The 26,917-nt window shown below is 37.1% G+C and overlaps 2 protein-coding genes across 2 annotated transcripts in view; one reads left to right on the forward strand and one right to left on the reverse strand.

Moving 5' to 3' along the window:
- babam2 (BRISC and BRCA1 A complex member 2) overlaps positions 1-20,615 on the reverse strand; it is an 82,974-nt gene extending 62,359 nt beyond the window's left edge. The window contains exons 1-4 of the mRNA XM_015015317.1: positions 20,507-20,615; positions 18,975-19,130; positions 18,451-18,527; positions 12,581-12,675 (exon numbers count right to left, since the gene is read on the reverse strand). Coding sequence (XP_014870803.1) covers positions 12,581-12,675; positions 18,451-18,527; positions 18,975-19,111 — 309 coding nt within the window. The 5' untranslated portion in view covers positions 19,112-19,130; positions 20,507-20,615. The remainder of the gene's footprint in view (positions 1-12,580; positions 12,676-18,450; positions 18,528-18,974; positions 19,131-20,506) is intronic.
- Positions 20,616-20,787: 172 nt separating this feature from the next.
- The window catches only part of rbks (ribokinase), a 35,157-nt gene continuing 29,027 nt past the window's right edge, over positions 20,788-26,917 (forward strand). The window contains exons 1-2 of the mRNA XM_015015315.1: positions 20,788-20,867; positions 23,945-24,006. Coding sequence (XP_014870801.1) covers positions 23,948-24,006 — 59 coding nt within the window. The 5' untranslated portion in view covers positions 20,788-20,867; positions 23,945-23,947. The remainder of the gene's footprint in view (positions 20,868-23,944; positions 24,007-26,917) is intronic.

Here is a 26,917-nt window from a genome sequence, read left to right on the forward strand (position 1 = left end):
TGCATCTTGGGTATTCATAGAGCAGTGAGTCGAAGTTGTTGATAAACAACAGTCGCGAAGCCAACGTCGACATAAATATTACAAAACATCGTTCCTTTTGAAAAGGAAAATGCTCTTGTTGCCTATTGATTTATTCAGTTAAATTACAATCCTCCAGATTAGACAGACTTAATGTTTTGGGTCTTATGCTAATAAACAAAAAATACAAACGAACCATTTATGATGTATTTTCAAGCACTCAACGTTTATCTTTTTCTAACTTCACCCTGGGATTTTGATAAATAATTTGCATGGTTGGCATCTTGGCAAAAATTATTTGTAAAAAGTGGAAATGAACATTAGCCAGGATTTTTTTGAAAGAAAAAAAAAATTGTTGCAAAATTAAGAACATCCACTTATAACTAGTCATATAACTATATATGACAGTTTTGTTTAAGACTGTAGAACTAAATGTACACTCTCTCAATGATATGGTCAAAACTGTAAGACTATAAAAAGCTATTCTAGAATATATAAACAGGAAATAACATTAAGCATTCTTTCCCAGGCCTCAGAATATACGATGTGCTGATATTTTGGTCATTTCTCTTAGCATCAGAGTGAATTTACTACATCATTTACTACAGCATTCAGTGGCAGCTGTCTTTATTAACATACATTATGGTTAGGGCTATTTATTTTTATTTTATTCACTTTTTTGGTAAATAAATACTAACATGGATAACATTTGCTCTCACCTAAAGGTAAATAAATAATTTTTTTCCCAAATCAGTGCAATCTTTTCAGTGATTACTTATGGAAAATAGATGCTGATTGAATAATTTAATAAGAGCAGCGTCTTCCTTTAAGAACAAAATGTACTCCTAATTTGGGCACTGAATAGACCTAAGTTGACAGAATTATGTCTTCCTCTGCCATGCGCCTGTATCATCTTCGATCCAATATTTATCTTAGGCCAATGAGAGAGAGACTGGCATCTAAAATTGCCAGAAAATTATATAGGCCAAAAGAAGATATTTGTTTTTAACGTCTTTAATGTGATTTTTATAGATGCTGGCAACCTGATCCAATAAACCGCTGTAGACTTGAAAGTGCAAGGCATTAAAAACTCCCAAGTATTAAATTAATCTCTGTTAGTCTCTAATTCAAGTGTGGGCTCACACCCTGTTTTGCCCCCAGAGAGTGCCAAGTGTAAGATCACGCTAAATTGCTCTTGTCATGTGTTTAAGACACTTGGCATTCTCAGCCCAGCATTTTTCGCTGCGATCTGAGCGGCTTGTGTCCAACGCAGCAGAACTTGGTGACAGAAATAGCACTTTTCTGACTACTTTTACTCAGGTTCTGACACCTCCTCAGCCTGAGATCAATCCACTGTGAGGGGTTGACAGGAGGGTCCCATCTTTTTCCTGGCACTTGCATCCCTTATTTTTCCTTGTCCATCAGCTGGTGTTTCAGAATTACAAGACCCCCTTTCCATCACCCTTCTCTCGTGGTTAACAATACCCTGCCCATTAATAGCATTCCCAGACCTGTCAGGGAGCCCTTCCAATAATAAACTCCAATAAAAGCTGGAACGCATTATTCCCTGAAGCAGGAAGGAAGCAGGAGCAACAGTTGGCACACTATGCCCACTATGACAATAATATAGCTTTATGGGCCATCTGAGGCCCTTTGTTAGAACGGTAACAGGGGACGAGCCGGAGTTGGAGATAGGAAGCACTCACCAATGTTTGGCATTTAGAATCGCCAGGGGTAACGTGAAGCCGGGACAGTTTCCTTTTTCAATATGGAAGAGCGATTAAAATGCCTAAGTCTCCTTGTTCATTGTGGGAGTTATCCTGAAAGCTTGATTACAATGTCTCAATGTGCAAAAACACTTCTCCCACAAGTCTTTGCCAAGGTTTGCTGATTAGGTCTTAAATACTTGCAGGTTTTCCTGGTTAAATTTCGGTAACACAAGGTAGTGACCAATCACCAAAAATAATGGGCTTGAAACATGGGAGGTGATATCACTCCCTGGAAAATTTTTGCCTTTCCCATTAATAATAGAAAACCAAATTTCACCTTTGGATAGAAATGTCATGATTGAGCTGTCACTTAGAGACAGGTTGAAGCCTTTTTCATAACTTCAATGCACTATGGGAAGCTGCTGGAACAGTATTGTCTCTACTGTTTGCCAGAGACTTGAATAAGATTAGTGTAAAGCAGAGCTCTGCTTTATGGCAAGCCGACACAAGCACCATAGAGCTGTGCACCAAATCAGGAGGGTTAATTCCACAACTTTATACAATTGAACTCTCGTCATTAATCCACACGTAGACATGACATACTGCAGTGCACTGAAACCCAACAGATCAGTGGAGAGAAGGATTGCAAGGAACTAAGTCTGCATAGATTGTCTGCTGCTGGACCCCCCTGGATAATGGTTGTTATACTTTAGTGGAGCCATATTTTTTGACAGAAGTCACACACTACAGATGTGCTTTTTCTTTTTTTTTTTACTTTTACCAAACTAAGACAGTGCGTCATGTTCACAACTTTTCCAAGGTTATTGTTACTGTTTGTACAGTAATGTTTATAAAAGTCTAAACAAGACCTGAAGAATGATGGATGCTAAGTAAATATCTTTTCAGTTAGGAATGCTAACGCATTAGGAGCGATAGTACACCAGTGAAAATAACAAACATGAAAGTTGCCATTGGGTTTTAGTACACAAGTATTCTAAAGAGCTATGTCACTGTTTTAACATCTGTGGATAACATTTGCTCAGCTTTAGTTGACCGTTTTAAATACCCAGACCAGTCAAACCTGCAATAAACAAATCCACACTTAAGCCTAATATAGCATGATGTCTGTTAAGTTATAAGTGATCTTCTAAACCTGTTTAAATCACAGTTTTTGATTTGTGAAATCATGGAGTATATGTACAAAGTGGAATTAACTAGTTTAACCTTAATTATTTGCATTTTTCAGGGTTGACCTGATCTGAGGTATAGCATCCAGTTCAAGTTTTTCTTCAAAACAAGCTCAGACCAAGTCTGAAATAAAAGTATCTTAAACTTTGTATAGTAACATGGTAAAGTTGAGGTGTAAAAATATAAAATGTGAAGACAAAATAAAAATAAAAAAAAAGTGTTAAAAATCTTGACAGATCAGTCAACTACCAAAATAATAATACCTTTCTGTGTCTACCCAAAATGGAAATACATTTTCAAACTCATCTAGCATCTGCAAAATCTATAATATATTTTTCAGCCTCTGTCATCAGGTGATGATGTTCTAACTGCCTTAATAACTACTCTGATAATAACCCTGCATCCTGCATGAAATCTACATGACATCCCATCACTCTCAAATCATGAACAAACAGCAAAATAGCTACACAAGGAAAGTGCAGCAACAAAGACATGGGCGGTGTTTCGTGTTTGTTTTCTTAAACCAAAAAAGGGAAAAATTAATGTACATAAAAAGTAAAAATAAAAATTTGACAAAATTAAGCAAGCTTGTGTATACGCAATCTCCAGACTGTTTCTCATCTCCCTAGTTCAGAATTGCAGGATGGATAAGTGGGAACACGTTTGTAGTCATGTAGTGAGGCCATCAGGGTTAATCTCGAGTATCAGGCGCAAGCTTATGCAGCCTGAGAAGCATGCTAAACGCTGGGAAACTCCCAAAACGTTAACTGCCTGCATGCATCGCTGGGCAAGTCTAGACCAGAGCAATGATATGCTGCACACAAAGAAAAGGGACAGACGAGCAGACAAATGGTAGGATCGGGCGAGTAGAATCTAAAAAAGAAAGGTGCAGTTAGAAATAACAGCTCTTATGTGCTGCACACTTAACTCCTTACTCATGATGGAAGAAAAATATTTTGAGGTGAGAATTGCAGTTTATTTGGTTTAATTTAGTCTCATTAACAAAACTAACAGAAAACCAGAGGAATACAATCCTTTAAAGACTGACGAGTAAAAATCTTAACAACACAGCTACGCCTTTAGACATTTTGCTCCACAGGCGGTCCGATGTTTGATATTTCTGTGGCTGACCAGAGTCCTACACATGCTGCCTACACATTTTCTATATTGAAATTCCATACTTTGCCATTTTCAGATGATTGACACAAATGTTTATAATAAGCTTCTACAAAGTAAACTTCATTCCTATGCTTCCAAAAGCCATGCATAGCCATGTAAAGAAGGTAAAATGTCAGGATTTTACAGATTGCAAGTGCAAAATGTTGCATGCTTGCTTTCATCTTTTTTTTTTTACCTCATCAGTTCCTTACGTCACAAATATTTATACATTGAATTTCTCATCACTATGGTTCTGTTTCTAAAATTAGCATTTAATATTTCAACAAATGTAGTACAGACCAGAATGTAGAAACATCAGAAACACCAGGGTTCCAACCCATTTTTCATGTTACGCTTTGTAGTTTGAAATGTTCAGTTTTAATTGACTTTTTAGCCTTTTTTAAAGTACAAAAAGAAAAGTGTTTATTTCACAATGGCTAAAATTTAGATATGAAACATGCACAAACTGGTTAGTAGGTTGGAAAATTCCCTTATATGTCACTGATCCACCTGGGAGGCATAGCACAGGTCTAAGAATTTCCTTTTGAGTGGTATGTGATGCAAATATCAATGTGTTTAAACTTATATTTAGACTGAGTAGGAATATAAGTGTGACATTGCTTTGCATTTACTATATAATTTACTGTTACAAAAATCTTCCTTCAACACCACTAAAGTACCACCAGTAACACTTGTATCGCAGTTTGAGCATCTTTGGGAATAAAGGGTGGAAATTCAAATATTTTTCCATATCCAAAATATCTATGTCCCATTCCATTTTTTTCCCCAGACTGTTTTGTATGCAAGAGCCCTGTTTTTACATGAATAGCTGTCAGAAAGCAATGACTCAATTAATTTACATGTACCGTGTAAAACCACAGAACGGCTGCAATAACCTTTTATGGCTTCATATGCATCCTGTGTTGTTATTGCATCACCTCTAACTCATCGAACACGTGGGTGTGTTTGGGAAGCTTGCAGCAAATTAAGTAAGGGAATGGGTGGTGAGAAGTCATGATTACATACCAGTGTATTACAATCACAAACGGGTTTTTGTTAATTAAAAGAAAATGAAGAGAAGCTCCATAATTACCATACCAAGACATGCTGTAGCATGTGTCCAAAGCGCAAAACTTCAACAACAAAACTGTTTTCCAGTCAGATTTGATCAAATGAGTTGCACTTTATGCAAATTCTTATACAGAACATTGCATCAGTGCTGTCATCATTTACTGACAATGGACTGCATGATGCAACATTATGTGCGTAGTAGATTAAAAGTAGCATTGCTCTCCACCTTTCCTCCCTTCCTGCCTCAAATGTCACTTCCTTCTTCTCTCTCTGGTCATTTTTCCCTGTAACCCGTGGGCAGAGCTGTTCTTGTTCTTTCCTGTCATCGCTTTGGTTAACATATGTTGTTAAACCAACTCCTCTGCGTTGTGAGAGAAAGTTGGCTTGGGCCAATGGCTGATATATGGTGTGATGTGACTGACAACCAGAAGAGGAGAAACTGTTCTTAGGAAATATCTGAGGAGAAAAAAAAAAAAAAAAAGCTGAAGCAGGTCAAAAGAAATCTGTGTTGTAACACTGAGTCATTGGATTTTTATCCAAGTTTCTCACCAAAACCACATCTACTGAAGATGTAAAAAGCACAGATGCTCACCAGCTTTTAAAGTGCAGCCTCACACATATAAATGGGAACATTACATCAGGATAATCATTTAGTTTAAAGGCAAAATCCACAGCACAAAACCTTAGTCATTAAAGCATGTGCATCAACCACAGTAACAGTTTTAGAGTGTATCCCCAGCGTTTTCCCCTAACCTGTTAAATGTCTGCAGCAAACTTCAGGGACAAGCAAGGTGATGCTCTAAAAATCATTTCTTTCTTTACACAGTTTAAGATTAACAGCTGCTTTTCATTAAACTACGAGTTACCCACGGAGCTCTTTCGGCTTATAAACTCGCCCTTCTCTAACGACTCAATCAAAATTAATTTATTGCTGTTTTATTGTATACTAAGTAGTACGGGTGCAGCTAACGCCATTTTCTGACTGATGACTGATCTTTAAAAAGTCTGACCCACCAACTATGATTTTGGCCAATACCGATTTGTTTGTGTTAAATATAGTGACAAATTTGTTAAGTTGGCAACAGACTGGTGTGTATTGTTAACGGCACGCGTGCAGACATGACCTGGTGGGCAGCTATGTCAGTCTTACTCTCTCACAGCAGAGCAAAATGGGGCAGTATTTCTGTGAAGGTAAATACAATCAGTGGATAGGATCTTCCACAAAAATATATTTGGAAGAAAAGATAGCAGCAAGATATGTCTAAGTTCACAGAGTGCATTCACTCTGTGTATATATAAAAAAAAAAAATATTGTGTTGTGTTTGTTCAATAGCCCCTGGGTATCGTCTCTTCAGACTCTAATGTGTAGCACTTGTGTCACTGTGTTGACAACGAACCCTTACAGAGACTTCAAACCTCCATTTATTCTTGCTTAATCTAAGTACTACTATTAGAGGTGTGCCGATCGATCGGTCACCGATCATAATCGGGCCGATTTTCGTGAAAAAGTGCATGATCGGTGATCGGCGATCATTGGCTCTTGTTGCCGATACCGATCATCTCATTTCCCAGCCTGCCTGTGCAGCTGGTCTCCTTTTTCCTTCACACTGCTAAGCGATGTGGAACTATAACGCACTGAGTGAATGGGGAAGTTTGCGTGTTGCGGCGGAAAATTAAAGCACGTGGGGTGAAGCAGGTCAAAATGCATCAACACAACTAGCAGTACAATTTGCACAATGCCTGTTTTGTTTAGTTTTCTTCTTGGAAAAAGTTATTAAAAACAAGTTTTTGTCTAAATTAAGGTGAATTCATGGTTCCTTTTTCCACATAATGTAACCGGTAGTGTTTATGATTAAAAAATGATAATAATAATTATGTGATCGGTATCGGTGATCTGTATCGGTGTATCGGCCCTCATGGGGTATCGGTATCGGCAGGAAAAAACCTGATCGGCACATCTCTAACTACTATACTTTAGATCACGTTTGCTTTTTAAAAAAGAACACTAATGTCTTTGCATAATTATTTTGAAAGTTTCAGACATTATTGACAATTTATAGCAGACCTCAAGAAATTAAGTGTGAACCAAGCAAAGCATGAAACAGGTGAAACAGATTGTAAGTTTTATCTATTTTGAATCCCTTTTTTTTTTTTTTTTTACCACAAAGGCTGACTTTATCATATGATGTATTGATTACTTACATTTCCAGGGTAGATATGCTTTTTTTATTACTTTTTTATGGAAATAAAAACAAAAGAACTTCTAGTAACTTTGCAAATCTGGGCTTCAGATTGAAAATACACAGAGGGCACTTGATAAATCAGTTTAATCCTGACATATGGGAGCCGTACAGCCTTAAGCAGGATGCTAACATGAAGAATAATGCTGGTAAAGTGGCATATGACTTTCACCAGAGACAACATATAATCAAAGCCATGCAGCGTGTGAGGCCCGACATGAGTGACCATCTATAAACAAAAGAAACTCAGAGGTGGGCAGCGATGGTGGCCAATTACCCACTGTCCAATCTGCTGCTTCCAGTCAGCCTCTGCAGTGCAACAACTAACAGTCAACCTCTATAAATGTCTTACTCTTTTGCTCATGGAACCATTCTGCAGTAAACGGTTTATTTGTGGGACATGTGGCCTCTCATCATGCAGCTGGTGTATTTAGGTCTCTTTTATCCCACAATGCATTAAAGTTTGAGCCTTAAAAGGACTATTTTGACCCATAATTGTTATTTGCTGTCTAAGTAGTTTAAGTTAGTGATGGTTGAAAACCGGAAAAGGAAAGATATTGGTCTGATAGCAGATTTAATCGCATCTGATATTGTTCTGCTGTATTAAAATGCTTTCATTATTTAATCATCGACATCAAAAGAAAGCTGCACAACAAAGCTTTAAACACCCAGATTGAAAATGTTGGAAGACATTTTTTTTTTTTTTTGGATAAATTAAAACCATTTTTATTAATGATCTTAAGAGGAACAGTGTGTAATAATTACTGGCAACTAAGCAGGACATAACAGCTGTCTGAAATGCTGTTTGCCTTCTATCAAGCAAGAAGTTAGCTCATATGAGTTGGCTCAATACCACACTAAAGAAAAACAAGTAATGTTGATAAGAGCATATTCCGAACCTTGGTTCTTTATTCACAATTAAGATCCAAATTATTCGTATTTCTGTCAAAGTCAGATTTAGAATTGGTTTCTCACAGTAGATGAGACATCTCTTAAAAGAAAAAAAAAAGAAAAACAACAACAACATAAAAAGGAATATCTATTTGGAATAAAAACTAAACGCTTTTAAATAAATGACTGATAATCTTTAAAGCAATCAAACCCTTCTTATAATAGCTGCCCAGCTTTTTTGCATGTTTCCACTGGTATTTTGTTGGATTTATTTTTGGTTATAAGCTCCAGGGCCTCCATCATGCCCTCAGCTAAATCTTTAGCTCCGCCCACAGATTCCCTATCAGATTTAAGTCAAGACTGGCTGGGGTGCTCAGACATGTTAATATCACTTCCAGTCAGAACAAAAACATGTTGTTAACAGATTAAAATATTGCTTTAAACTTAAATCTGCCCCACTTTCATAAATGTTGATAAACTGAATCAATTTAAATAGTCTGCTCAGTGTAAAAAATAAAAAAATAAATAAATAAAATAATAATAAAGGCAGAAATTACTACAAGCCCCACTGTTATAATGAGTGGAATGGTGGTCAGCTAGCACTTGGCAAAACAAAACTACAAACCTTAAAAGCACTGACTGGATTCCACCATCTTTTTGAAAAAAAAAAATATATATATATGGATATATACATATACTGCATACCCTTTCAGAGTGTCATGTGTTATATCCTGCCCCTCTCATGTACCAACAACTCATTTCTCTGTCCAAACAGAAACATGGATAACAAACCTAGTCGAGTCCTGGTGACAGCAGGGAAAAACACAGGCCTAAACAGAGGAGCTAATGATACCCTTGGCTGGCTGTAAACAAGAGCAATGTTCTCGCTGAGACATCAAGAATTCCAGCAGCCAGTGACAGAGGACCTAAAATTAGCCTAATGTTTACCCCCACTGGATGACAAAGGCCACAAACACACTCCCTGTGAGTCCTTCTTCATGTAGATTACTCTTCAGTCAATAGAAGACTGTATCTTTAAGTGCCGATGCTTTAATTTTGATATAAACCACAAAGATCTGGAGTTTATCTGGTTTTAAAGTAAAACAGTCAGGGCTGGTGGTTAAAAAATTCCCAGTAGATAAGGAATTGCTTGGAATCCACAGGTTTTTATGCTGAAAAGGGGATGTCCTTACTGAAAATCTGCAGGAAAAAAAAGAGGGGGAGGAGTGAGGGAGGATGATTTCAGGCAGAAAAAGCCAGGAGAAGAAAGATTATGAAAGCGTGAAGTGCGAAACACAGCGAGAGTATAAGTGAGAAAATAAACAAGCGATGGGCTGCCAAGCACTGGCTCAGCAGAGGTACTTCCCCTTATGTGCACAGCTGGATTTATGAGACGGTGAGCAATTCTGCCCTAGTCTTCTCCCAGACTCTGACACAAGCTGGGGAATTTAGCTTCACCGAGTTTGTCTGCTGCAAAAATAGCTCCGGACAGCATGGCAGCAGCCTCCAAAGAAAACACAAGTCAAATTTCCTCTGAATACATACATAATTGTCTTCCTGCTAATATACTGGGTCTATAAAAGGTGAAAAGCATTAACAGCTAAAGCTACATATCCCACTTCTTTCTGAAGAAAAGCCAAACACTTATTAAAACAAACAAATTAAAGAAATTCTGTTTTGGTTGCAGTTAAAATTAAGTGAAAAGTTCAATAATAATGTGTAGTACCTACTGCCTCCTACAGAAACAACAGTGAAGACTCACTTCAGCTGAACCTTTTGCAATCAGTGAATGTACCAAACATAAGCTGAAGAAGATCCCAACACTCTTCTAGTGAAAGTTGTTACTGAGTGAACAAGACTCAAATTTGACCATGTTTAGCATAATGGACATGCTTAAAAATAAGAAACCAGAAGGTTCTGGAAAGGAAAGAGTTTTTCTACAGAAGCATTCTAGAAGTTCATTGAGCCACAGAAGTTAGATGTCAGCATAACAGGAAGCTGAACATATAACAACGTACCGGACTGGGAACTTAGCCAGCACTTTTGAAATCTCAGTTAAATTACAGATATGCTAACGCTGCCAGGAACACAGAGGGGCTGTTTTGAATTTCACTCATTGTCCTAATCACCTTAAATGCAAAGATAAGATGCAAAAAACGGAATGAATCATAACTCGTTTTGTGCATTTCGAAGCATTATTAAAATCCTGCGTATCTGCAGAGCGTTGCAACAAAGATTGGGTTTTATCACACAAAGCATGATGTCGCCTGTTCTCCCAAACCAACAGATATATTTTTCCATCTCTAGAAACTCTTCTTAAAATGACAACATGTTTTCCAAGCATTACACCAGAACAAACCAAACACTCCTTAAGATAGAATTAAGATATGACTGAGAGGCCAATTGCAGCCAACACTCAGTGTGCAGATGCTTCTATAAAACAGAAGCGATTTTATTCTCAAATCCAGCACTTCCTGAACGCCCATAATATTTCTCCGGTTATAAAGTAAGGCACCATTCACAAAACTGCTTGAATTTGGCTAGTTGTTAAAATTTAAAAGCCATGCATATACCCTGTCCATGCAAAATATATATTTGGTCAACTGATGGCTGCCATTGCTGGCCTCACACAGTGTAATATAGATTTTAGTAAGCAAGATGCTAAAGAGAGAGAGTCATGGGATTGAGGAAAATTAGGGTTACTCATAGGATTTAACGGCAATATCACAATCCCATGTTTTCCCTACCATCGAACCCTAATCCAAGCTTAATCTTTACTTCACCAAGGCGACCGCAACTTCTGCAAAAACATGATGATACATGCTCTCATTGTTGGCACTGTGAACCCTACAGTCATTCCTTATCTTATGATCATAGCCAGGTAAAAAAAAAAAACAAAAAACAAAAAAAAAAAAAACTAATTTTTGCCACGATGCAAATCTCTCCAAAATTGTCAAGACATGTTTTCGAGTATTACAATCCTATGTGCAATGTTGTGACATCTGATAGGCCTGTAAGATCACAGACCTTTTATTACAATCATTCAGATTCAGATTTTACGGCTGATCTGAAGCAGCACAAGTTAAAATGCAGCAGCTTTTATAATTAAATGCAGGCATGTTTTCCAGTCTATGTTTGGCGGATAAAACCAGAGTGTTGTTTAGAGATGTAATAGACACACTAAGAGTTATTTGGTAGATTCAAGCTGAACATTTTAACCCTATAAACATGTTTTGGATACAGCAGAATCAAACATCACAGTGGGAAAATATACCGACACTTAAATGGGATTTTATACAAACAATAAACCAACACAAAGGATTTGTAGACACAGTTCCAAGTGGTAAAGTTAAAAGTTTCTTTTCAACCATGAATTAGCAATTTAGTATGCTTCCCAGACATATAAAACTTGTGATACTGGCAGTAAAAATATCTTTTGGGGTTTTAGGAAATCTTTCACAAACACACACCACTAAACACATTGCTTCAGCTAACATGTTGGTACCACTAAAAGCAGTCCCAGTACGGCCAGTGGTATGTGAACCATAATTTGTGAACCATGGATGTAAACCTTTCCATTGCCGCTCTGAATCCCCACCACCGTATCAAGTCTGTTGCAGCCTCTAACCAGCACTTGGAAGATTATCCTGTACTTAGCTCCATCTATCAATTCTGACCAACTTTTCAAGCTCCGATTTAGCATGATGCTACCATCATGTGTCACAATGGATATGGTGTGTTCAGGGTGATGTGATGTGTTACTTTCCCTCCAAACTTACCGTTTTGCTAGCAGCTCACCTATACCAAGATTAAATACAGAGGTGTGCTGTATGTAATAATTATAAGGTCTTAAAAGCGAACTTTAATAAATATTGACACAGTCAGTCTCTCTGTTAATTCCTGTATGTGCACAAATTGCTCAAGGTGACATTTTCTGATTTAAAAAGCAAAAGGTTCTTGGAGACAAATTTCAACAGAAAACAGATAAGAAAAATAAAGACGATACAAATACCAACAACTTCAAGCATGTTTCCTGGAAGGCGTCCATTAACATCAGCATGAAAAGTGATTAAGACGCAAATTAGAGTTGAACCTTTATTAGTAATCTGTGCTCTCTTTCTAGCAACAAAGGTCACAGTGAATCACAGCTTTGCAGAAAACAAACTTAAAGGAAGACCGGAAATCAAAACAAAGTTTATTGCGCTAAAAAAGAAAGAGAGTTTGTAGAAGCTGAAGGAAGCAAAAGCCAAATTGAGGAGCTAAAGGTGGACATTTTGTCAGCAAATATTTGAAGATTTTACTCACTGGTAGCTCAGAGGGTTCAGGTAGAAACTCTGCATCTTCACCAAAAATGAAATCTGGAGGTAACTCGGGATACTGAGCGTTGAAAATGATATCCCCTGGAACAACAGAGAAAATATTAAACAATAACTACTTTCTGTTGCATTTCATCTCCTTAAAGGACATTTTCAGTTAAAATAGTTACTGTATTTTTTATGAAATATGACACAGTGTTTGCAACATTCTGGCATTAGTTGAGCAATGTTTACTTGCCCTAATCTTCGCAGAAATAACTATTTATTTATTTAATTATGCTAATTTTAGTTTTGAATTAAGGGCTGATATTTATTCGAGTCATAAATAAAGAAGGTATAATGCAAACAACTGGACTAATCGTTACTTTATTCAGCAAGCCAGGTAACAGAGTCAGGCAAGACAAGGAATGTGAGCGTCTGTGTTAATGACTGTGCAAACAGAGTCATGTAGTCTACAGGTGAGGAGGAGTAATTGTGGGTGTATGTGGGGGAGGGGAGATATTCTACTAGTGCCGCTCCTTAAAAGGTAAATAAAGGTTAAGCAAAACTGTAAACTGCAGAAAAACTCTTTTTTGTTCCTTGAAAAAAAAAACGTTATCGCAAAACATCTCTCTCTCTCTTAAAAACTTTGACAGGACTCTAAGGCCATTGTTTAATCTCCACGTAGGATAAAGGCAACAAAAAGTGAAGAGAAGTCAGGATGTCTGATCAGAGAGGGAGTCCTGCAAGATCCGTCAACAAGGAAGGAAAACTATGAGCCATCTGAAATATGGCTTCCTGTAGAAATGGTACGATGAGCAAATATGTGTCCGAGTTACAACAATGCAACAAAACCGTTCAGATCACGTTACCAAAAAAAGTAAAAAGGAAGCAATGAGTAAACAGCAAATCATCTAAAATTACATCCAAGAAACAGAGCTTGGATGTTTATTTCTGTTAATTTTGATGACTTACAGTTAAAAAAAAACAACTGAATTGTGTCTCATAAAATTGATATATCAGATCAATATGTTTTTTTTCTTGTAAAAAAAGTGATTTCTGAAACAAACCTTTAATGTGGCCATTTTATAGTGAACATCAAACATGTCCAAGGCGCATTTTGAGGGCCTTTTACGTCACTCGGAATGGATTTCAGAACTTGGTTGCAACTTCTACATATATCAAGCTTGGGACGCGTGTTTATTAAATATGCAAGCACAGCAAGCACTTTCAAAAAAACAGTGCCCCATATTCAGTCCACTGATTTCTGTTCATCAGCCAGAATATTTCTACCCACCCCCAAAAATATATGGTCTTCTTTTAATAAGGCATTTGTAAATAAACATTTTTAATTAATTTACAAGTGCCAATTCATAAACAATAAAACTTTTTCTTTCTTTTTTTTAAAGTAAAATGTAGCATTTTGGTCCACATGACAAAAGGTGGACACTTGTGATGAAGACTGCTCACTTGTCAGCTGTCCAGCTGCTTCCTGCAAACAGGGTTAGCCATAAGAGTGTTGGATCTATGCATATTATAGGAAAGCTAAGTCCAAGAAAAAAGTGTGATAGAGAAAGGTGCACAAGCAACATAGTCTTGAGAGGATTGTGAAGCCAAGCCCACCCAAGAATTGGGTTACAATTCAAAAGGTGTGGACTACAGCTGGAGTCAAGGCTTCAAGAACAAACAAGCAGATTTATCCAAGACATGGGCAACTAATGGTGCATTAACTCTCTTAAGCCAATCCTGGTTGAAAACTTTAAAGAAGTTTGTCAGCAAACTAGCAAAACATGAATCTAAGGAAATATTCAGTGATGCAACAGATCTAAAACAACAAAATAGTTGTCTGTTCCGAAGCCGTCCACTGATTTCTGTTCATTACCAGTCAGGATGAGGAGGTAAACAGGTCCAAGAGGGGAACCTAGTTGTTTTGCAGGAAGGCGTTCTGCTGCGCGGGTCTGCAGCTTCCCTCCAAGCTGCCCCTGACCATGGAGCTCTTCATCTCATGAACAACAGAACCCCAAGGCTTACAGAGGAATCTCATTATAGCTGATTGTGTTTGACCATGGACCACATTTCATGACTACTGGTGAGAGTTAGAATAAATATGAAACCTGAAGAAAAAAAAATGTTTAATTCTCTTTTGCAACGACAGACTGAGACTATGCACTTATTATGCAGACCAACCACAATCTGCTCCATTGTGTCAACACACGGGAACAAGAGCTTGTTTGTACCCCCTCTGGCTTGAGGCAGGTAATTCACTCATATCAGAATATGGTAGAAATGTCAATAGGTTCAAGGGTCCCTTTACTTTTGCCAAGCTCCATAATAACTGATTCCTCAGTGTACTCAATAAAAACCCAAAAATTACAACTGTTCTTGACAATGTGTTTCTGACAATGACGTCAACATGGATTAAGGTTAGACCACATCTTCTAATTATTCCCTTTTGAATGTCTGTTTTTTTGGACTTCTACAATCAATCTGAACATCAATCTAACAATAAAACCACAGTCTGAAGACAGCTGTTGCTCTGGAAAGAAAACCACCACATAACCACGAGTGCACTCTCCTTGGGCTGGTTCGCAGTGTTCTAACATTATGTTACACAATTCTATTTACGTGCTGCAAGACACTCCTCTTCTGCTTTTTTGTTCTTCCAGCAAACGCCTGATAAGCGTCAACATGTGGAAGCGTTTTTTTTTCCAGTGGGCAGAGTCAAACAAGGAAACAAGGGGATGTGTTTAAAATCTGAAACAAACTCCTGGCAGCCTTTGAGAAAACTCCTGGCTCAGCTCCAGAGGGGAAATGGAGGTCTTTAAGTGCAAACTTTACAGGTTATAACTCAGGCCTTTATATGCTGCTTTGTTTAAACAGACTACAATGAAGATGTATGAGTGAGAAGCACTTCCTTTTCTTTTTCTTTTTTTTTTCTGTCAGAGATTTAAACACACTTTGTTTTCGACCAAAGTAACAAACAATAGTGAAGATGTGTTCAACGGCAAAATGGAAAAGATGATATTCTTGTAATTTTTTTCTCAAATTTAGGAATTTTGACAAGTCATGGGCTTGTATGAGCTTTCAACATTATGGTGACCTTTAGCAAAGTGCAGCATTTCCACAAAAAAAAACTTCAAAATAAATAATAATAATAATAATAATAATAATAATAATAATAATAATAATAATCTAAGTGTTTTCCATTTGAAATAATATACCAAAAGTTGCTTAAAAAATGCTATTCTTATCCTAGCTATTGTTAAAGTGAATAAGTATTATACTGACATGTTTACAGCTGGGTTGTCTTCCTCCCTAAACGTTGCCCAATGTCAGCATTTCTGTTCATTTATTTTAATTCAAAGCCTGTACACTAGCTGCTAAGCTAGTACCAAAATTTCATACATAGGTAAAAATAAAAAATAAAAAAACACTGAAAAGACGTGCAAAATTGCAAGACAAGACCTTTGATCTCACACAGATCCTGAGCAAAGAGTAACAGTGCTCTATAAATTTGAAACAAGCAGACAATGTCAAACAGATCAGAGATATAGTAATACACAAAGTTTTTCTTAGTATCATAATTTTCAGGGGGTTTTGTACGTCATGTACAGATTCCTCAAGCGTAGCCACAACTTCCTGCCATAGGTCGGAGTCATTTCAGTCTAGGCCACATTTTGTGAAATTTAAGCAAAACCTTCCGCCTTCATTTCTGACACAATTTTCCTTTCTTCCTTTGCATATAAATGGATCTACAATGAAACACTCCTCTCATGAACCTGTGCAATTTAGATGCTTCTGTTTTCATTCTGAGGGAAACGGAAAGGTGTGGGCATCTGTTTACAGAGGTTATCTATATCAGATCAGCCACAAAAACCTGCCATACCGCTCTGACTCACAGTTCTGTCTTATAGTATGTAATGATTATACGGAGTATGTGAAGTAATGGGTTAGAGGCCCCGTTAAAGATGAGATCAAAGACTAATATTGATGGCGTAAACATGCGTTGGTACAAGCTAAACTGAAACTTTATTCTGCGAAATTGTCTCATTCAAAAAGCAAAAGGCTAATCGCCAACGATGTTAGATGTGTGAGAACAAAGATCTGGCATCCTGTGAGTCATTATAATTCCAGTGACAGCAGGTTGAAATTGATTTAATTTGACTTATTTTCTCCATGAGGCTTGCTCACAGAGGAAAGTCTCAGATATGGACACTTGATGGAGAAGTCAGCGACCCTTCCAGTAAAAGCAACGAGGCACAAACAACTGGAAACTTACTGCTATTGTTCCATTCATTAAGATGCTAATTATTTGTCAAATTTTACTTGATTTCAGGAAGGATTTTATGCTGTTTAGTCTTCAATCTGCAGTTCTTTAAGCCGGCCAGCTGCGACATCCCATCAGACTAATCAAAACCAGTCTGACACAACCAAAATTATTTCAGTCATTACATCCTTTTCTCAGGCAGCAGACCTGTTGCTTTACACAATAAATCAATTAACCTAAGCTCCAGTGGAAATCACCAGACAAGCGTTCAGATTTCAGAGTAAAAAGAGCTGACAAATCAAAGTAAAAAGTGGAATCAAAATGCGCCACGCTGTGCAATCAGCATGATTAGACTGCAAGCGATTACCCTTAAATTTATGTTGCTCTGCTGGTGTTTAATTTAGGAATATATAGCTACATGCCGAATAACAAAGAAGCCTGATTTGAAGCCCTTAAAGAGGCTCAGCTGACCCCAACTTCCTGCCACTTTGAGACTCGATGCAGAAGAATTAAGTTCATGAAAAAAATGGCATGTCAGTATTTATATCCCTTTAATAGTTTCACATCGTGTCACATGACTACCATAAACTTGAAAATGTTCTTTTAGATATATATTTTATCTGATATATCAACATAACTGTGTGGAACAAAAAAGACAAATGACTCTCTATTTTGTGCCCTGGAAACATTCATGAAAAGAAGTGCAGATTTTTATTCAGCCCCCTTCACTGTAGAACCCCAAAATAAAACCCAATGCAAATGAATGATTCCTTTTGGTAGTCAGTTTAAAAATGTTCATCTAGCATCCTCTCAGGTATGACCAGCTTTCTTGTCCCTGCTGAAAAAAAAAAGTCCCCACACCATGATGCTGCCACCACCATGTAGCACAAATTGTTTGCATATTGGCCATACATTTTAATGTGGTCTTATCTGACCAGAGTTCCTGCTGTATATACAGGATCTCATTAGTATTTCTACTAACAAATACTTTTTTTTTTCTTCATCCATGAAAGTAACATTGTAGCAGTGTCTGATTAAAAATTACCTTCCAACCTGAGCTGTAGATCAGTACAGCTCCTCCAGAGTTTACATGGGCCTCTCGGCTGCTCCGCTTATATATGTCCCCGTATATGGCCATCTGATTTGTGTTTTATGTTCACAATGTCTTCTAACAAACCTCTGAGAGGATGGCTTTGTTCTTGTAGAGATTCATTTAAATTCAGCTTGAACTATTTAATAATATCTATTTATTGATTAGTATTTAAGTTGCTATATTGCGGGAGATTTTATTTGTTATACATCCTAATTAAGTTTAATTTTCCTTCCATTTCACAATTTTGCAACTACTGTTTCCAGTAGCCTGTCGTTCAAATCCTGACAAAATACATTTCAGTTAGTTAATGTAATTTGAAGTTCGGGTAATTTCATTGATTTATTTATCCAGCTATGTAACAAAATACAGAGACAATAAGGTTTGAAGCTAAACTCAAAGAGAGGTAAGACTAGAAGGTTATGTTACAAAAAAAGCTTTACAATTCATAAAGTGTTTTGGAAATCTAAGCTGAGACAAAAAAAAAAAAACAAAACAAACTGAGTAAAAGTTGCCAACTTACATTTAAGGGTTTCTCCAGCATAGGGGATGTGAAGTTTGAAGCGATCACAGCATGGACCAGAAGTTAGAGATGTGCATCTGGATGTTAGAATTAAATAAAACAACGTAGAAAAGTTAAGTGAAACACCACCACGGCACACACAAAAATCAATACAATTCGCATTTACTAAAAATTATGAAAATGTGAAGGGAAAAACATTAAATGTTGCCAAGTCTTAATATTTATCCTTCCTATATGTAACATTAAACTGGCAAACGTTATTTTTAATATCCTTAGTTTAAACTCTTATTTTATAAATTTAATAAATCACTTCTTTTCTGAATATTAAGCATAAAAAATTAAAGGTCACAATATCTAAAGTGGAAAAATAAGGAAAAAAAACTTCTGGTTTTCCAAATTCATGTCACAATCAAAATGCAATTCCCCTGTTAAGTTGAGGTTTTTATTTCTTGAAGAATTTAAGACGAAACTGTCAGACGCTGGGTCTTAGATCCTAAAGCTGTGAGTGACAAACTCAGTCTTACCCTGTTTTGAGGTCCGTGACCCGGAGGCAGTTAGTGGAGTCCAGCCCCACGCGGCCGTTCCTCACCACACTGCACAGCAAAGGCCGCAGCTCAGGTGAGATCCGGTGCAGTGCAACCTCAGGCGACATGTTGTTCATTGTATCAATGATCAGGAGTCTGCAGAAAAAAAACGCAGCAATCATCAATTTACCACCTTTACAGATTTACTTCAACAAAGAGCCACAGAGCTGCCACTGGTGAGGTTTTTAAAATAATGAACAAAAATACATTGTATTGTGTTTTTTGTTTTCTACTTGACATTTTAAGAACTGAAATGAATTATAGTTGTCTGTTTTGAAGTTAACATGAGAGATCTTTGAAAAAAATGTACGTACCCTAATCCTTTCATATTTTTCCACAATTTGTCATCTTGTTACCAGAGGCAACAAGATGGTTTAATTCATTAGGTTATGAAACAATATCTCAAGCTTTGGGTTTGGAAAATGCCATGACTGCAAACTGAGCAGTCATGGCATAACAGTAAGGCAAGTTATGGACACTTGCCTTACAGACCTATAGCAGTAATCAGAGAAGCAACTAAGAAGTCCAGAGTAACTCTTTAGTCAGAGCTCCAGATATCCACAGCTCAAGTGGTATTATAGCAACAAGATAAAAAAAAATGCGCTCCATAAAGTTGGCTTTTATTGAAAAGATGAATGACAATAGTTGTTAAACAAAAGTACCAAGAAGAATCAGTAAATGTTGTTTTTAGTCCACATGCCAAACATGTGTGGCGAAAAACTGACTTCCTGAACACGCTCTCCCGAAAAGAACAATGACAATAGAAGCATCATGCCATTGTAAGCATTTCTTGAGCACAAAGCTGGTTATGAGAAGACCGAATGATCTAAATGTATGAGAGTCCTGGAGAAAAGCTGTAGCACTCAACAATAATGTGAATGTTCAATTTCAATCAAAAGAAGTCCAAGTGTTGTAAAGCTGCAACACTTGCATTTAAAGTTTCAATGTAAAACGCTGTTTGTGGTGAAACATTGTGATAACCTTCAAGCAAAAGCACAAGGATGAATAACAGAGGTTAAATTGAACACCAGGAAAATATATTTTAACGAAAGATAATGTTTGAAACTTGGGATTTTATCTGCCATTTGTTAAACAATAGAAATATGGGAAACTATAACCAAGTCATTAACATCTTCAACGTTCTAATGAATTTAGATTTAATAAATTTAACGTCAAGTTTTTGCATTTGGGACTTTTCCTCACCCCTGCTTTCAGTTTACATTTTTACTGAAATTATTTGTAAACATTTTCTTTACAAACATATTTAGCTTAGCAGAAGAAAACGCAATAACCCTCGTAGCTTTAGATTAGAATCAAAACATTTACAAGTGTTTAGAATGAACAGCTTTAGCTTACATGGCTAACCGCTTCACCTCGCTATAGTAACACAAAACTAAGCGTTCAGCAGACCTAAAGTGCTCCTTGCTTTTCACTACCTATTTAAAAATATATAACGATGAGTGTTAAAGTACCTCAAAGAAACGAAGGTCTATATTTTGAGTGTTAACTCCAATGTTTACTTCATGCTTTGAAACTTTCCGGTATGCAATGTTTGGGTCCTGGTTATGGTCCCATGTTAGCTGTCTGTTATTATGCCTGTCATAATAAAAATATTGTTTTTAAAATTAGAAAAAAAATATTTACATATTATATATGATTGTGTTGTATATTTCACTATAAATTCATATAAATGAGTAAAACAAAAATATAAACATTCATGTTTGTGGATGCAATGACCAGAATTGAAACGGCAGTAGCTTCACCACACAGCTGTCATAGCGTACTTTGCCCGTCTTCAGATGTTCCCTCTACAGGAGCAAATTACAGTAGAAGGTAAATTTTATATCGAATTTCGTATAAAGAGTTGTGACCCTGTACATTGTAGTTTATGTTAGAAGCCCTCTAATTAAGAAGGGTTGTCTAACCTTTCAAATTTTGGTGTAGTTCTTTTTAAAACGCTCCAAACATGCAGAGTTCAGTCACTGTCCAGTTGATTTAACCTGCACCGGCTTGTGGATTCTAAATATTTATACAGAACTTTTTATCACTGCAACCTCTGGTTATTTCGTTCAAAAATACCGTAAACTCTATAATGTGCAACAAGACACATTCATACGCTCTTTTGTAGCTTTTAGTGCAAGACGGTTGTAAGATCAAATGCATGAGGTCACATGCACATGCCATGAGAGGAGTCAGAAAAAATTATTTATTGTCAACTGATCTCATCGCAATTAGGACTGTATGATGATTGCATAATTACTCTTATTATAATAAAGAACTACTTGGACAGCAATAAATATTAGTTGTGTACATCAGTTGCTCTCATGCCATGTAGGCAATTATTTGCTGCTGTTTTTAATGGGCATTAGGATTTTATGGGAAAGTCATTAAAAAGTGCATCGGCATAAAATAAATTCTTATACATCACCTGAAAGCAGATCCAAGTTATTAAATAAAATTATTTCATTGGAAAGGAAATATAGGTCTTTCTACTGTCTGGATAACTTACTCATTGTATGGGGTCTATATTTGTAATAAACCAAAAATAAAGAAACAAACAAACACAAAAAAAAGCTATCTGTTTATAGTTATGTATTGGATTTATTCCTGATATTGTGTGTCACTGATCACAATATTTAACAAAACTTGCATCTGTACAGGATTCTTTTATGTTGACCTGTCCTAAACTGCAGCCTTTAATTTATTCTTCATTATTTGAAGTTTTCCAGTGTCTTTGAACTTTTACTAATTTGGAATCCACTACTCCCTGATTCCCTGGGCTTCCAATTTCTCCTATCCACTCTTCAAAACAGGAAAGGCAAAAGAACATGTCATTGAAGTAATTTAGATGTCACTTTGTCTTCATTAATTAGAAAATGACTGCTCATCTATTGCCTATATCTACATCAGGAGTGATAATAAAAAGCTGATCATAAATAAAGCCAAAAATAATAAAGACGTGGAAAAGTGGCAGACAAGGATGGCCTGGCACCAAGCTTATTTGTCCTCCACATATGTAAATTAATTAAACCTAACATTAAAGCTCTCATATGCAGAACTGCAACAAAGAGGGGCATTTTATGCTCATCAAGTCTCCAAAACAGCCATTAGATCCATCTAATGGCTAGATGTCAATTGCTTTCCAGAAAGCACTACAAGAAAAAGTTGTTGTTGTTGTTGTTGTTCTACCATTACAAATGTAAATTTTGTGAGAAATTTAATCTAATTGTGAGCATTGGTCAAATGAGGTTAGAATTTAACTTTCAAGCATTTCAAACATTCAAGGTGAGCAGCTCTTGGCCACCTTTAAACATAGCAGAGGATGTGTGATCATGTTAGATCTGCAATCCATGTTGCAGTGCATGATTTAGAAAAATTGTGTAGAGGAACGGTCAAAGATCCCGCTCTTTTTATGATACAAATCTAAAAGGTATCTTCCTAGAAAAATTACTTTCATGAAACATTAGCATTAGTGCTAATGTATCTTGCATGAAGATGGTTTATTGTTGAAAAAAAAAAAACATTTAATATTATTATTTTTTTATATATTAAACACTGAATAAATATGCTCCAATTCAAAGCTGTGTTGTGTAGCCAGATCTGGAACAAAGATTGCAAACAGGGGCTTAACTTGTGCCGTGAGAGCCCGACATGACTCATGCGCCTGCAGCCAGACCCGACTAGTGTCATGGCACGTGTTGTACAGACCAGGTGTGGCCCAAAGGTCAACATTGGTTTCACTTGAAGCCAGAAGAGGAAAAGAGTTTTTGTGGATCAAACATTCTTTGCTGTCTGGGTTTACAGCTTATCAAAACATATCCACATCCTAAATACTTATTTTGTTATGAATAAAAAAATATCTGAAATGTCAACCTGCAGCGTGGGTGGATATTTAGTCTTTGCTTTTTGATTATTTTTATACCAGCTGGAAAAAGTGTGTAAGGAATTTTTGACCTATACAGGCAAAATCAAAGCAGCTTTTGAAATAATATATACATAAAAAAAAATTGAACACAGATGCTGGTGCACACAGTATTATCAGTTATGTCTGTACATGGATATTATGGCTGATTCATGGCTGGGAAAGTCCGCCTTCACACTAGTGATTCAGGCTCAATCTGAAAGTATTCACCAAAAGAAAAACAAAAAAAGCCCCATGCAGGGCATTCGAGACTGGTTATCATGCACATATTACTGGTGGGATTCCTTTAGAGGCACAGGGAATTTCTCATTATACAGTCAGATTTTATCTTGCAAAGGATTTTAAGTGAAATTACTCAATTTGAGTAAGCATGAGAGAGTTGTACAGAGTGCTGTTGTTCTTCATAAGGTCAGACTATATGGCTCTCATCATAATCACGGTTTTCATTGAGGGAGTTCTAAGTTTACTTCCTGCGGAGGGAAGACAATGCGCTGTGAGATGTGGGAGACAGAATCGAACCATCCTACAGCCAGCGGCCAAGCTTTCCAAGTCTCCCACTGCCTATAGGAAGAGATTTAAGGAGATTAACACGCCGGCATTAGCTCCAATACAAGCAGGGGATTGAATTAATTACAGACTTTGCTTGGGCTGTGGTGCATTCACGGGACATAGCATCAAAATGCCCTCCCCGCCCCCACCTCCAATACCTCCGGTAAGGCTGGGATATGTCCAACTCAGCTCTGTGATGAATGCTCTATTTTTACCTTCTTCCTTGTTTCAGTCAAGCTCATGCTAATGTGGGAGATAAATGGGGCGAGTTTTGTGGCCCCGGAGAAACTAGTTTACATATTTTGCCTGAGATGCTCCCACTGCATTTTAGTCTAATGGTGTTTTTTATGTTGCCCAAGCAATCAATAATCTCCAGTGTGATGAACATGTGATCAGATCTTTGAAATATAACTGATGTAATGTTGCTTCTGTTCTTCAGATCATGAGCCACAGTGCTTTTGATGTTGTTGTGGTCGGCTCCTGCATGACTGACTTGGTCAGGTGAGTCCATTTACATACTTACTTACTTTTCTGTTGCCTGATATCACTTTAAAAAGCATATTTTTTTTTATTGACAAATCTCAAATACAGTATAAAATCTCAGAAAACTCAATAACTTCCTCTGGTTGGCCCAGGAGGAAACAGGCCAGATTCTATTTACCATATAAGGAAATGAATTTGAAAAATGTAAAACTGAGCTCTCAGCATTTTCATCTGGATCCTGTGTGATGCTTCTCGGTTTGTGAATAAAATCTGACTATGCAATTTATCATCATGTTTGGGATTCTTTTATGCCAGTAAAGTTGAGAAGAAATCCTCACATGCAATGTTATATCAACAGCATAATCTCAAACTGAAAAAAATTCAAAAATCCAAATTAAATTGAGTACATTTTATTCAGTGGCAACAAAAAATCATATATATATTATATAATTTTTTATTTATTTATTTAATTATTTCTTATTTATTTATTTTCTTGAGATTGATTATGGTATGTAGGAATGAGCAATCCATAACTTCCTGTTCTGCTGGGGTGTAAAAATTACATGACACAAATGAATAATATTAGTATTTTATTTGCAATCAGATTTCAAGTGTGTACTGTCAACTTCTGCGTTGTGTGATTATTAATTATACAAATAATAATATAGGCCCAGTTATGCGTGCATTATTGAAAGACTTTTTGCTCTAAATGTGTTGTCACTTTGTTGAGGGCTTCCCCTTTAGCACATTTTGGTATACCTCTGCCTTATTCCAAATTTTATTAATGTAATTTCCAAACTGAAAATTATACTCGCACTCAATATGACAGTGTCGAAAACATTTTTGAGTCCTTTGCGAATTTTATTAAAAATGGGAGATCAAGAAATCACATTTATATAAATATCTGGCTTTGCTGGTCCACCATTGGCAGTGGTTACAGCCTCACGTCTTTTTAATATGATACCACAACCTTAACTCACCTGTCTTTAGGCAGTTTGGCTCATTCTTTGCAATTCTTCTCAATCTCCACCTGGTTGGATGGGAGACGTCTGATGAGTCATATCAACTCTGGACTCTAGCTTGGCCATTGCAGAACATTCACAGAGTGGTGCTGGCCATGTGCCCTGGGTTGTGGTGAGCAGGACAATGACCCAGACTAAGGTCAAGAATGCTCTGGACTTGTCTGACAGTTCCTGCTACTGCACAACATTCCCATAGCATGAACCTGCCACCACCAGCTGTGCCTGATTTCCTCCAAACTGGACTGCTGGTGACAATACTTTTTGGTATTGTCACCGGAGAGTTCAGTCTTTGTCTCATCAGACCAGAGAATTTTGTTTCTCATGAGCTGCCTTATCAGAAGCAGCTTTCATCTGGCCAATTCTACCTTAAAGGCCTGATCAGAAGATTGTTGCAGGGATGGCTGTGCTTCTGGAAGTTTACTCTCTCTCCGCAGAGGAATGCTGGATCTATGACCATTGGGTCTTTGGTCATCTCTCCAACTAAGGTCCTTCTCCTCAAATCACTCAGTTTAGATGGCCGACCAGCTCCTGGATGAGTCCTAGTGGTTCCAAACTTCTTACATTAATGACTGATGGAGGCCAGTGTACTCAGTGGGACTTCCAAAACAGCAGAAATATTTCAGTATCCTTCCCCAATATCAGTATCCTTCAAGACAACCCTGCTTTGGAGGTCTCCAAACAATTCCTTTGATTTCATATTTGATGTTTGCGCTCTGACATGGCCTGAAGACAGGCGTGTGCCTTTCGAAATCAAGTTCATTCAACTGAATTTACCTCAGGTGGATCCCATTATGAGCTGTGAACAACTTAGTGTTTGTGAATTCTTACATAAATGTGATTTTTTTTTTTTTTTCTGTTTTATTTTTAACATTTGACTAACACTCGATTGTCACAATGGGATACTTGTGTGTAGAATTTTGAGGAAAGAAATTGATGTAATACAATTTTAGAGTACGATTTTAACATGAGCCGGACATTGCCGGATGCACAGTCTTTTCCGTCTGTCAAAGTGGGACTTTCTTGTATTGTCTTAATGTGGATCTTTAGGCCCTTTCTTGTTGCAACATATTGTTGAAGTTTGACCTGGATTGTTACTGGGGTGTAGATGATATGTCCTGCGGTTTGTGTCCCAGTAAAATGGGCCTGTTATTGTTTTCAAAGTTAGCTGGAGACAAGATTTTCAAGCAACTAATGGTGTGGATATTGCTGGCCTGTAGCATTAGTTCTGGATTGTAAATGTGTTCTTTGAAAGAAGGAATCCGAAGCTATAAGTTTGCTACTAGCATTGGGAACGGAAATAGAGCTGCAGATCCCTAATTTTTATTAACACCCACCACAACCCCCTTTTTCCCTACAGGGATTATATTTTGACATGCACGCCTGTGGAAAATATGGCATGGAGACCGAAAGGGGTTTTCCATCACAGTTTTTTAAAGTGGACTCTGTCGGAGAAATAGAGGAAGTGGTCTAAAGTTAGACTGCGCTGCTGTTTTTCTGTGTTTTTCCTAAAGATGTTACAGAAAACATGAGCAGCTTGACAGTGTATGTGTGACAATCTTTAGAGCAAGCTTACTCGAAATCTTAAAGGTTTTTTTCTAAATTGCAATCTCTCCCACATCTAAAGCAAATTCGCTGATCTAAGATGATGTGGATGTTAGCTGTAAATCAGCTTGCAAAGATTTAAAGAGTGCAGATAGTCTTGTATAACTGCTGCTATTGAAAATGTCAGCGTTGCATCATCCTGATATGTGGTGAGATTTGTTCAGCCAAGTCGGATCCATTCCCACAACTGGTTAGTCATCGCCTGCACCACAGTGTGTTAGTTAAAAACAAATTCTCAGCCTCTTTGTGAGCAATGACACCTAAAGCAGCTTTAATGTCAGAGCTGAAGCCAACCGAACGTAGAA

The sequence above is a fragment of the Poecilia latipinna genome, unplaced genomic scaffold (assembly GCF_001443285.1).
Source record: "Poecilia latipinna isolate Pla-1442-1.1 unplaced genomic scaffold, P_latipinna-1.0 Scaffold1901, whole genome shotgun sequence".
NCBI classification, from domain to species: domain Eukaryota; kingdom Metazoa; phylum Chordata; class Actinopteri; order Cyprinodontiformes; family Poeciliidae; genus Poecilia; species Poecilia latipinna.